This window comes from Pseudopodoces humilis, chromosome 6 (assembly GCF_049639895.1).
Source record: "Pseudopodoces humilis isolate 2021_Gansu_Grassland_sample_001 chromosome 6, ASM4963989v1, whole genome shotgun sequence".
NCBI classification, from domain to species: domain Eukaryota; kingdom Metazoa; phylum Chordata; class Aves; order Passeriformes; family Paridae; genus Pseudopodoces; species Pseudopodoces humilis.
In genome coordinates this window covers 67,348,000-67,360,431 of record NC_142205.1, presented here as the reverse complement: position 1 = coordinate 67,360,431, position 12,432 = coordinate 67,348,000, and the positions used below count along the sequence as shown (strand labels likewise).

Sequence of the window (12,432 nt, the reverse complement as noted above, 5' to 3'; positions counted from 1 at the left end):
CCTAGAATGAACACTCAGAGTGAAAACCAGGCTTTGCTGATAGTGCAGAAGGATCTCAGCTGGGTGCACACAAGGAATGTCTGAATTGCAGCCACCTGAGGGGAATCTGCAGATGCCAGGTAAGGACCCACTCTCTCTGTCAGTGTAAGGAGAAGAGGGAGACAAAGGACGGGGTTCACCAGCTGTCAGGCTGAAGAGGGGAGGATTTCCCTCACTATCCTGCAAAATAAAGCACCAAGAGACTTGCTAACACTCACAAGCTTTGTGCTCATTCAGACACTGCTTGACATTCCAGACTTCAGAGATTAATGGGCAAGCCAGAAATAACATTTCACCATTGTAGTACACACGGCAGGGATGATTGTGTGGCTTTTTCCTACCTTCAGGGCAGGTAATGGGATTAGAACAGGAAGAGAGAAGTGACATGCATCATAGGTAAACCACAGTCATCAATCTCTTCCTGTGGCAGCATAAAAAGAAAAAGTACAGTCACTCTAATAGGCTCTGGGATTCCCCATAATCAACTAGAACTTCAAACTTCCCTTTCTGAATTTATGTGGTTAGTACTAGAAACTTTTAATCAGCAGAGTGGAAGAGGAATTACGTGACAGACAACTGCACCTAAGAATTCCTCTCTTAGAAAGAAGAGATAAATGAAAGTGAAAATGTGCTTGGTGAACCATTTAAGACTTGAAAATAATTAAGAAAAATAGAAAATAAGCACAAAAACTTCTTAACTTGCAAAACAGTTTTATTTCACACTTATACAAAGTTAAGACATTTTAAAACACAGTACTATAGATTACATCTATGGCCACCATGTTAACAGGGGACTTCTTGGGTCTCTGGAGCTTTACAGGATTTGAAAGTTTAGAAACTTATATAGACTGATTGTCTATAAAGGATGAACTCTCCTGCAGAGCAACATAATCAGATAGCAGGCTATGTATCACTGCTGTATAATTCAGAAAGAAATTTGGCTCTCCAGTAAGTTCTGGATTGACAGCAGATGCAAGAAATACTGAAGAAAATGAAGGTACTCCTAAAAGAACCACCCCAAAACCTGTGATGTGCAAAATGGATTTGAAGCGCATGGATCTAAATATATTCAGTGCTCCACAGATGTCCATGGTGAGCTACTTTTCACTTCAGATGCAAATCCTCTCTGCAATGTAACTGTCAACAACACAAAATTTACTCTACTGCACCATGGAACCGAACTTTTTAATTCACCTGAAGGCCTGGACAGCAGTTTTGTAATGTGTGGGGAGTAAGAACAACAGCACAAGGTGTTGCCTGGTTATAAACAATAAACTTTGGTCACCCAAGTAGGTTACATTCAAGTTTCATTCTGTTTTCAGGTGATCAGATAAAAACAACATCTACAGATGGCACACAGCTCCAAAGGAAGAACCAAATCTACATTGGCATTCCATTAAATCCAGAGACAACTTGCCAGAAGGAAAACAGTGTTTTGTACAGAAATACAGACAAATACGCAATTTAATTTAGAGTCTTTCATGGAAATAAACAACAGGAGACAAATACCAAAAGATAACCCCAAAAACCTTCAAAGGAATAAAAAATACTGTGCTTGTCCCTTCAATCAGTAGCATTAGGGAAGGCAAAGCAGCCTTTCCCAGCAGGAGTGGGAATCTTCACATCTCAAGTGAAGTATCTTTTTGTTTAATAGTAAAACACAACGGTGTTTATCCAAAATGGCAATCAGGGAAGTTGTTATGGTGGAGGGGAAGGGACCCTGCCTTGCAGGCTCAGTTCATCCTTCCTTTTGACTTCTGCAGTATCTCATTTTGGCAGTTTTGGGTACTGCAGCTCTCTTTCCCCAATTATCTTTGTTGAAAAAGAGAAATAAACCAAAAAATCTGTCCTTTCAGACTTTGTTCACGTGGGAGAAAATATGCAGGAGGCACAAGCCCAGTTTTTAAGCCTTTTCCAGGTTATCTTTTGGACCAGCTGTATAGCAAGGCAACAAATACTAGTATAAGCTGGTTTTCTTCATGATTCTCAAAAATTCTTGCTCACTTACTTCTCCATCTCCATCTCGATCAGCTTCATCAATCATTTCCTACAAAACACAGTGTATTTTTGATCAGGCACTGGACTCTAAACACAAGATATTTCAGTCATCGAAACAACAATAAATCAGAGGCACTTCATGTGAAAACAACTATGTATTGTCTGCTTTTCGTATTTCTGACCACTCAGCCCTTTTGGTACAGGACTAAATTCACACTCAATCCCTAGGAGCTACAGGAATTGTCTGTGCCTGTTAGAAAAGCTCTGGCAAATCAGAATTTACCTGAAGTTCTTCATCTGTTAAATTTTCTCCCAGCTCCTTGGCAACCCTTTTCAAGTTTTTGAATGAAATTTTTCCTGTGCCATCATCATCAAATAATCTGAAAGCTTTCAGGATTTCTTCTTTTGAATCCTTTTCGCTCTAAACCAAGAGTAAAGCGTATGTTAATCAGAAAACCCCTGACACTGAGATGTTCCTTTTTCTTATGCTGCCACAAAAATTTCTGCTAAGAATTCCTACCATTTTTTGTGTCATCATAGCCAAAAAGTCTTCAAAGTTGATGGTGCCACTTCCTTCCTTGTCAATGTCTGCTATCATCTTCTTAATCTCTTCCTTCTTTGGCTCAAAGCCTAAGGCACGCATGGCAACCTGTCCCAAAATAGCAAAACAAATTCTGTCAGGAGGCCACCAGAATTCTGGTCTAAGAGCTGAGCTAAAGCCTGTTTCATTTCCTTGTCCAGAACTCTAGTCACAACTCACTGCCATGAAAACACTTTGGTGTCCTTCCTCTACCATCTTCTTTCATCTTGCTGAACAATAGCAGTGTAAGTTTGGTATTCTTAAGATGTTTTTCCTACATGATAGCGGAAATCCTTACTTTATATCAGGCAGATGTAGCTCATGTTTCCAGGTTACAGATGCAGAAATTGAGCAGAGTGTATGTGAAAAATCAAAGTAAAGGAGATAACTAAATTTAAAGTGTTCATGCTTACAAAAAAAAAAAAAATCAAACACATTAAATCACAGGGAGACAACTGGGAATCATCTTCCCCCTTGTGCACACACACTGCCTGAATTATTACTGAAACACAGCTCAGATCTCTGTTTTGTTCTTTTCTAAATTAAAAACCAGGTCATTTTTTGATTACATATATGCAAATATGGTTACAACTTTCCTGAATGCATGCAAAATCTGTGTTTAGTTCTCGGATGAAGAAAATATTTGATATTCTGATACTCATCCCAGAAAACAAAAGTCTTCCCAAGAACAAGCACCTTAATCATGAAACCTGAAACTTTTTAGTTTCTCTAATGCTCAGCTATTCAAAGCTGTGAGATTTAAACAGCCACACAGCACAGAAGCCTGTCTGCTGTGAATCATTACATGCAGAGTGCACCCCAAATTCAGTCACGACAACAAGCCATTATTCTTCTCTGTACTCCAAAACTGTTTTAAAGTAGGATTGGACAAACAGAAAAAGCAGCTCCAATTTTGAGATCAAAGATATTTTCATTTCAGAGGAAAAATGAAAAAAAATGTTTGAAAACCTTCAGCTCTTTTATGTCGATGCTTCCAGATCCATCAGTGTCAAACAAATCAAAAGCTTCTCTGATCTCCTGCTTTTGCTCTTCTGTAAGTTCAGGTTTCAAGCCACTTTTCTTCCGCTGGGCTGTACCTAAGCCAGGTTTTCTATAGTTGGATGCCTTCAGAAAGTGGAGGGAAAGACAATAAGAAACAGCACATTCCAGTGAGAATTTCAAATACACTAAATTATAAATGACAAAATAACATTAAATAATAAATGGCATAAATAACATTAACGCTGTAGCAGAGGCGAGAGACATTCCTTGCTGCAAGTGGTAGACATTGAGTCTCTATCTCAGCTTCCTTTAAGTTACTGTAGAAAGAAAAAAAGATATTTTGTTCCTGGGGAATGCAGATTTGGGCTTCCTGTTTTCTGTTTTAAACTAAAAGACTATCAATTAAAGGAATAATGCCAGAAAAACAGGTGGGCAACCTGAAAATGAGCACTCCACTGGGGTGACCACGACCCTGTGCACCTCCTGCCAGTTCCCTTCCCTGCAGGTTTACCTGAAAAATATGAGTACAACATCCTCACAGCTAAAGAGGGTGGTCTGTTAGGGTCTTGGCTGTAAACGAGACTCAAAATCAGCCACTCCTGTGGGGAAAAAAGTTTAAAGGGAGCTGTGTGGCTCCAGGCTGCCTGTCCATTGAGTAGATGTGGAGCCAGGCAGCAACATCCTGTGGGAGCAGTGAGACCAACACACAGTCTGTCCCACAAGGAGAACTTATATATATAGAATAATCTGCTTGTGCTGAGCTGGTGCATCATTATCCAGGACACTCCCGAGACCTTTCCTGCCTCCGGTGTAAGGCAGTGCAGCATAGAGTGTTCCTCCCCTCCTATAAAGCAGGAAAAACGCCTTCCTCAAGTATAGTTTTGTTTTTAAATCAGCAGCAGAGAGATTTCCACCCTGCAGTCCTGACTGCACAGGCTCGTGGAAGGAAAGGCAGGGCTTTATAAAAAACAAGCACGAAGCAAGGAATTTGTTACCTAGGTACTGCTGACCAGTCTCTTGCCTCTGCTGAATTGTTCCCATTTTTAGGGCTGGGATCTGTCTTTTCACTCAGAAGATTCCATTTTCTCGTATTTGTTAATGAAATTTCGTTTTTCACCGTGATTTGTCCCTCCCCGGTCGGATTGCAAAGCCATTTGTCTGGCTCAGCCCTGACTTCCCTCTGCCATTAACACACCTATCAGACTTCCACTCCTTATACGCTTCTCTGGGAAGCAGACGCACGAGGCCTCTTCCTGGCTACGGAGACTTCATCATTCCATTTATTTCACATACGAGTTGTGCAAATCCCTTCCGGGTTCCACCTCCGGGCCTGGCCGGTGCCATTCCAACAACGCTGCGGGGGTCTGTCAGCTGTGCCAAGAACCAGGCAAGCCGAGAGCAGGCGACGTATTTTGCGAATCCCGGTGTTTTTCCGGGCGTGTTTTTCCCGTTGGACTGGGGGGCCTCTCCGAGGTGCGCTGTGCGAGGTAACCCGGCAGCAGCGACGGCCTGGGCAGGGCTGGAACCTGAATGGGGTTTGCACAAGGCGCAGTGTCGGTGGGAAGGGAGCCCGCGGCGGAAAGGGCGCGCTCACCATCCAGCCGGGAATGCCGCTCCGGGACCGGACCGGACGGGACGGCAGCTCCGCACCGCCTCGCGCAACCGACACGCGCCGCCCAGGCGGCCAATGAGCGGGCGGAACGAGAGCGGGGACCCGCCCCCCTCGCGGCGCCGGCCAATGGCGACGCGACGTGCCCGTGAGGGACAGCTGAGGGAGCGCGAGGGCGGGCCCGCCCGCGGGGCGTCTGAGGGAGCGGCGGCCGTGTCCAGGCAACTCCGTGTCCAGGGAAGCGCCGGGAGCGCCGGGAGCGCGGCCCCTCCGGTGAGACACCCGCACCGACCCGCCGGGCACCCTCCGGCCCTCAGGAAGCGGCCAGGCCGCCGCCAGTGCAGTTCCGGTGTGTCCGCTCCGGGCGGCTTCCCCCCCGGCCGTGTGGGGCAGGCGGGCCGGGGCGCGCTTCCTCTCCCTAGCAATACTGTGACGTAATATTCAAGTGGGCTTTCGCTGTGGGACGGGAAAAACAAACAAACAGAAACAAAACAACAAAGCAAAACGCTATTTTGGTTTTGGAAATTTGGAATAGCTACGCAAAGGGGCCTTCAGGGAGCTGGAATAAATGGTGTGAATAAATTTCAGTACCTGAAGGGAATTTGTAGGAAAGATAAATAGGGGCAGAACATTTATTTATTTATTTATTTATTTATTTATTTATTTATTTAATAGTATATGATAATAATGTTTATTCTATAATATATATTTATTATATTTTATAGTGACGGGACAAGGAGGAATGGGTTCAAACTGACAGCCGATTTAAGTTGGATATTAGGAAGAAAGTCTTTATTGTGAGGGCGGTGATGGACTGGAACAGGTTGCCCAGAGAAGTTGTGGATTCCCCAAGCCTGGAAGTGGCCAAGGCCAGGTTGGACGTGGCTCTGAGCAACCTGGTCTGGTGGAAGGTGTCCCTGCCCATGGCAGGGGGGTTGGAACTGGATGAGCTTTAAGGTCCCTTCCCACCGAGACCATTCTGTGATTTGAATCTGAGCATAAGAGGTGCAGGACTCAGGGTTCTCAATTCTTGTTGTGTATACTTCATTATTCAAAAAGGGAGCTTTGTTTTAATCTGCCACACCAAATGGTGTAGAAGAGATTTTGAGGGAAAGAAGATTTCTTTTTGGTGTGTTAAGAATGAATGGTTGGTCAAAACTTTAAAGTCTCGATAATTTCTAAGTTATGAAGAAGTGGCATTGCTTTTATTTCACTTATGCATGCTAATTGGACTAAAGAGAATTTGGAATAAAATATGTTTTTCCAGACTTGAAGGTTAAAGTCAGTGGCCTGATTTGTTACCAAGAAGGATCTGTGCAGAGCTCTTGAGTTTTGCACGTAATTTGTCCATTCTGCTCTAATGAACTTCTGCCCTAAGTAAGACAAATAACGGAAATTCCAGGCATCAGGACAGGAGGGAGGCAGTAGTTCCACACAGCCTGTACTGCTGGAAGTGTAAGAAACCGTGGGAATTAACAGCTCTTTACTATCAGCCAGCCAGAAACAATTCCATTTTAACAGTGCCCCATTTCAGCAGCTCTGCCCATTGATTTATCGTAATAAGTGTGCAGGAAGAAGACCTGCTTTATACAGAGGAAAGCTGTGTTCAGGGGTAGACTGTTAAATTAATGTTTTGGTGATTGGTGCTCTGGTGTGCTGTGAGGATGGGGCAGTAATTTGTGATCTGTTCACAGATGCTGCCCACCGCCCATGGCTTTCAGGGATGTGAATGCCAGGAGACACACTGGACTCCAGCAACTCTCATCCTTAGCATCCACTGGGAGAACATTCCTGGGACCAATGAAATCACATAAATTCATCATGGATGAAAGCACCAACCAGAGCAGATTGATTTGTTCTGCTGTTAGGCTGATTGAGAGTTTGGATTTGACAAGTGCTGTTGGACAGCTTCTTCATGAAACCATTCAGGCTCAGAACAAGGAGTTTAAGACTGGGGTGAGCACCCTGTTGTTCCTGGTAGGGGCATGGAGCAATGCTGTTGTGGAGTGCCTCCAGCAGAATGTTCCTGTTCAAGCAATAGTGTCTGTGATGTCTGAGGGGTTGAACTCTTGCTGTGAGAGAGTCCAGTGTCTTCAGATACCAATACATGATGTAAAGAAAGAGCTTTGTTCTAGCAGAGTTAGGCCAAAGGCTTTTGAAAGCAGAACTGGCCAAGTTGGACAACATAGTCTCACACATCCTTGGAATTTGCTGTGTTTTCAGAGAGATATTTCTGCAACAGAAGTAATTCCAGTAAATTCTTGTTCCCATCAAGGAGATGATTGTAATTTTAACAAATGCCTGGTTTCACCCTTGGCTGGCTTTGGTTCAGCAGCTTCTGTTGTCAAAGCAGTGGGTGACAGAAGTTCATCTGCGCTGTCCGGAAGTGGTGTTACTGCATCCAGCTGTATCACACGGAAGCTAACCCACAGCAGACACTTCAGCACTCTAGGGAAAAGCTGTTTCTCAAGTCAGCAGGATAATTTTCAGGGATACCTTTCAGGACCACCAGCAGATCCATGTGGATGTTGCGGTTTAGGACACCTGGCAGTGGCTCTGAGCCATGGAAACCAGAGCAGCGTGAAACTGCTACAAAGCATTGCTGCTTATCAGCAAGAGAGAGCAGAGTGCGGCGGCTCTTCCCAGATTAATATCGCAGAGATTGTGACGTGCTGTGTGCTGGGCCTGCCTGAGAGCTATTCCTCTGTCTCCCCGGGCTTTGTCACATTAGTGTCACCAGAGCAAGCCACAGTCATCAAACACCTTGCAGACAAACCCCTCCGGATTCTGCTGATGGATGGTGACCTCACGGAGCGGTACCGACACTTAGGTTTTAACAGACCACGTAACGTAAGGACCGTATTGGAGCATCCCAACCCACAGGGAGGCAGGGCGGGAGACTTGTGGCTAAGCAGAATGTCGGATATTCTGATGAGCTTTGAAGTAAACCTGGTTTTGGTCAAAGGAAGCGTGTGCAAGAACTTCATGGAAAGGTGCATCGCCAGCAGGATACTGGTAATCGGCTGCGTGTCCCGGGATGTGCTGTGTGCCTTTGGGGCGGCCACTGGTGCCCAGGCAGTGACGTACCTGAGCCAGCTGAACGCTTCCCGTATCGGGAATGGGGCCTGGGCGGAGCTGTGGGCGGCCAGTGATGGGCGTGCGGTGGATCTGGGCGAGCTGGTGCCGGCGCGGATCAGCGCGGGAGGCATCGCCCTGCTCACGGCCGTGCTCACCACTGCCCTGCCTTGCAAGGCGCAGCTCCTCGAAGACCAGTTCTGGACTTTGCTGTATCGACTCCATCACGCTCTAAAGGACGGGAGGGTTTTCCCTGGGGGCGGTGGCGTGGAGCTCTTGTGCCTCAGTCACATCCAGGCGCTCGAAGGGCAGCCTGGGCGACCGGGAAACGACAGAGTTGTGACAGAGCTTCCCAGTCCCTGGCTGGCAGAGTACAAATCCGTTGTGCTCCAGGCATTGGCAAGTGGCTGGAAGCGGTACCTCGCCGTGGTCCTGTGTAATACTGCGAAGGCCAGCTCGGAGCTGGAAGCAGGTGCCTTAGTGGATCACCACCTCCAGAAAGCAGCGGCCTGTGGCTCTTCCTCAGCTTATATTTTGGAAGAGTTTAGGAGAGGTGGAGTGCTCAGGGGTGGCTGTGATCCCTTCCCTGACCAGGTCACAGATTTAAAGGTTTGTGATAACGTTGCAGCCAAGACAGAGGCGTGGAGGAGAGCTCTGGACCTGGTGCTGCTGGTGCTTCAGACTGATGCTGAAATTATCACAGGCCCCAGAAGGAATCAGATCCTGAACTCGTCTGTGTCGAACGAATTTATGTTTTTGTAGGATTTTCAGGATTTGTAAGTCCATGAGTCAGTGGGAGAAGCCCAGATGCAACCTAATGATTTTATAAAGCAAACAGTGAGATGAGATTGTGACTTTAGAATGTAACAGCAGAAGTCAGAATGAGAGACAGTCACAAGGTAATTTTTTATTTCTAGAAATGGGAAATAAATAACAAAAACCACTTGTGGGCTTACCTCTAACTCAGGCCATGCATTTCTGGCTAATGGTATTGCCTTTATGGATGTCTCCTAATGTTTTCTGAAGAAAGGTGGAGATCACCTACATAACGTTGCTGTACTTCTGCTATACTTCTGTTAAATGAAAGAATATAATGTAATTATTTCTTAATTAATACCTTGTTCTTAATTTTTTTAATTGTTTGTTTTGCAAACATAAAAGTTAGACTTGAAATAATGTGAGTGTTACATTTTATACTGAGAGATTGTATGAATAAATTCTATTTTTGCGTATTTATATGGTCCGTACATCTCCGATTTCCCAATATATACCCTCTGGAATTTCTCTGGTTTTGACCAATTCAGGCTGAATCCTTCATTTCGGTATTACAGACTGGATGCATCTCTACACAAAATTTTCTTTTATATTTCCAGCTGGATTTTTAGATAATTTCCATGGGGTCTTTCAGCTGTCTTTGCAGAGAGGAAAATGTTGCTGTAAGTTTTAGGTGTTGGCTGACAACTGGGAAAGAGTCTATCATGGTGATTGGGGCACAACATTTTTGCTGTGTTACAGCACTGACAGTTTGAAAGCTGGGCACTGGAGACCTGGCACTTCATTGCAAGAGAGAGGTGTGTAACTATGGAGATATTTTTTTTCTGAACTTGGCATTCTGAGTCACACTGAAAGTGAAATGTCTCACCAGTCTGGTGAAAATAGAATGGAAAACAAATGGAAATGGTGATGCTAAAGAGATCCTTGCATTCAAGAACTTTCTTATTAAAATGCTCATGGCTGGCAGCACAGATAATGAAATTCATCCATAAATAAGGTTTATCTTTGTTGTCTTTGGATTAAAGTCATGTTACATCTCTGACTTGAAACTAAATATTCTGGTTTTCTGACAGATCCTAGAATTTGGTGGATTTTGGCAAAATACTATAGAGGTTTCTAATTTTAATTTGGAACAGTAGTTCCTAGAAGCGTAAGGCTTAGATTACAGTTTTGATCATCCTGCAATTTTCATCATTAATTGGTTGGCAGATTGATGTGTAGCTGCTTGGCCACACTCTTGAGGTACCAAGACATGGGAGAGAAAGAGTCTGGTAGATCAAAAGAGGCAATAGGAGCTGGGGGCTGTTAAGAGAGGATTAAATGGAAATACAACATATAAATAAATATAAACAGACTCTGCTGCTCTGCAAGTGTTTGCAGCTCATGTTTGGCTTTGCACTGTTTTTCTTGAGCCTCCTGTGCTGAGCATTGCATAACCCCTATTCCCAGGAAAAGATCCACTTGGACTTTATTTGAATAATAGAGTGAAGTGTGTTATGGAAAATCTGCAGACAGGAATTGTATTGAGGTGGTCCAACATCTATTTATGGGACTTTTAGACACTGGGAGCTGACGCACCAAAATGTTGAGAAAGTCCAAAATGATGTAATTTTTCCAATCAGGCTTTTAAAAAGCACATAATGATAAATTTAAATGTTGTGATGCCAAAACCAGAACAAGAGATTTTCAAAAAAGCTGTCAGAGGCTACATTTTGATTAATTAATGCCTGTTCTTCTACAGGCCAAGGAAATGGAACATTTTATAAACTAGGTAGTTCTGGGTTACTTAAAATTCTCTCTTTGATAAGCACAGAAGATTACCATGCAAGCTCTCCTCAAGGCATCCTCTCCTGCAAGTTGGAATACAACATACTGGTGTGGCTCCCTCAGCCTCAGGTCTCCTGAAGCTCTCCGCACCATGGAATGGAGATCCTGTGCCTGTGTGCCATGGCGCTCGGCACAGAAACGATTTCGACATCTGCCACAGGCGATTCCAGCTCCTGCCAGGCAGAGGCTCCTTCTCTGGACATAAAGGCTGTTTGTGTAGAGCTTGGTGTGATGGCAGAGCTAAGCTTTTACATGTGATGTGCTTGGGAAATTGGGAAATGCCTGAGATTTCAGGGAGTTGGCACATCTTGCTCCCCGCTGGAACCAAGTCCCAGTCAGGTGCCTTGTTTCTCTCTTGCATCCCAGTATCATCATTCCCAGCTCACTCCACCTTCTGTTTAGGGCTTTGTATTTTGATGGCATTGTATTATTCTCTCTATAAAACAAAATTTTAGGCCTCTGCTCCTTGAGGATTTCCTGAAATGTAGTAGAGGTCTTCTTAATCATAGCAACCAGACCCTTGTCCCAAGCTGAGCCAGCCTGGAGAGCACAGCCACCTGCAAATTCCATCCCTGTAAGGGATGTGGACCAGTGATGAGTGGCTGTCAGGAGGCACCTGAGAGTTTCCCTGCTTCCCTTCAGGTGTGCTGAAAATGTGAGCTGGGAAATGTAGGTGACTGTGTGCCTACAGCAGTCCCCAGGTGGGCAAAGGAGTGACTCTGGGAGGGTGAGGAGAAAACTGTTCAGACTGTTTGCTTGCACTGAACTCCTTTAGATATCCCAGAGCATGGCTGATGGAGAGGCTGGGAGAACATTTTCCCTTTTTTTAGAGGAGAGAGTTGGAGAGGGCAATCGAATCTAGGAGAAAAGTTATGGAGTGACAAGAGATTTTCAGCTCTGCTTACAAGGATGAGGCGACTGGCAGGCCTGAGTCATCCCATCAGTCACACTGCCAGCAAAAAATCCTTCTGAGGAATGGGAGGAACCGACCTTCTTCCATGCAGAGCAGGTTGGCCTCCCATAACCAACTCAGGCAGGACATCTACAGGAGCTGAACCAACATCACCAGGTATCGAGTGAATGAAATGTCTTGTAACTGGTTTGGGGTTTTTGTTTGTTTGTTTGGGTTTTTTGTTTATTTTTTATCTTCTTGTGTGTAAACTCTATAAAATTCGTGTGTAAACTCCCTGTTACATGAAACTGCCAAATTCAAATGGGGCTGAGCTGCTGCTTCAAGAATGAACTTGCTGTTCTGGAGCCAGCTGAGTTGCCAGGACTGCTGTGAGCAGCAGGCACTTCTGGGAGTAACAGAGACCCATTACAAGCCTGACAATTTGTTTTACCCAGTTTTATCCCTCTCTCTCTGTAGATCAGCAGCCCTTTTGAGATAATTCCACACCAGCACAGTCAGAGCATAGTTTGTATGACATAATTTGGAAAAATCGAAAAATTACAAACTTAATTCTGCCACCTGCCACCAGCATCGTTGCATTACTTAACCATTTACTGCAAAGCTGCAGGACCAAGA

The 12,432-nt window shown here is 44.7% G+C and overlaps 2 protein-coding genes across 2 annotated transcripts; one reads left to right on the top strand and one right to left on the bottom strand.

Annotated features, from left to right (window-relative positions):
• Positions 1-730: 730 nt before the first annotated feature.
• On the bottom strand, positions 731-5,294 carry LOC102104907 (uncharacterized). The gene is made up of 5 exons (XM_005530893.2): positions 5,214-5,294; positions 3,587-3,742; positions 2,558-2,686; positions 2,321-2,458; positions 731-2,086 (listed from the first exon to the last, which is right to left on the bottom strand). Exons 1-5 carry the CDS (start codon positions 5,214-5,216, stop codon positions 1,997-1,999), a joined length of 516 nt encoding a protein of 171 aa, XP_005530950.1. The 5' UTR covers positions 5,217-5,294; the 3' UTR covers positions 731-1,996.
• A 126-nt stretch (positions 5,295-5,420) lies between these two features.
• BBS12 (Bardet-Biedl syndrome 12) lies at positions 5,421-9,539 on the top strand. The gene is made up of 2 exons (XM_005530907.3): positions 5,421-5,501; positions 6,923-9,539. Exon 2 carries the CDS (start codon positions 6,939-6,941, stop codon positions 9,063-9,065), a length of 2,127 nt encoding a protein of 708 aa, XP_005530964.1. The 5' UTR covers positions 5,421-5,501; positions 6,923-6,938; the 3' UTR covers positions 9,066-9,539.
• Positions 9,540-12,432: the final 2,893 nt, after the last annotated feature.

Excerpts from the sequence above, each read along its gene's own strand:
- LOC102104907 (XM_005530893.2), bottom strand. Across the intron at positions 2,687-3,586 it reads TCGACATAAAAGAGCTGAAG|GTTGCCATGCGTGCCTTAGG; the intron begins GTTTTCAAACAT and ends ATTTTGGGACAG. Across the intron at positions 2,087-2,320 it reads TAACAGATGAAGAACTTCAG|GAAATGATTGATGAAGCTGA; the intron begins GTAAATTCTGAT and ends TGTGTTTTGTAG.
- BBS12 (XM_005530907.3), top strand. The coding sequence starts at position 6,939 with ATGGCTTTCAGGGATGTGAATGCCAGGAGACACACTGGACTCCAGCAA.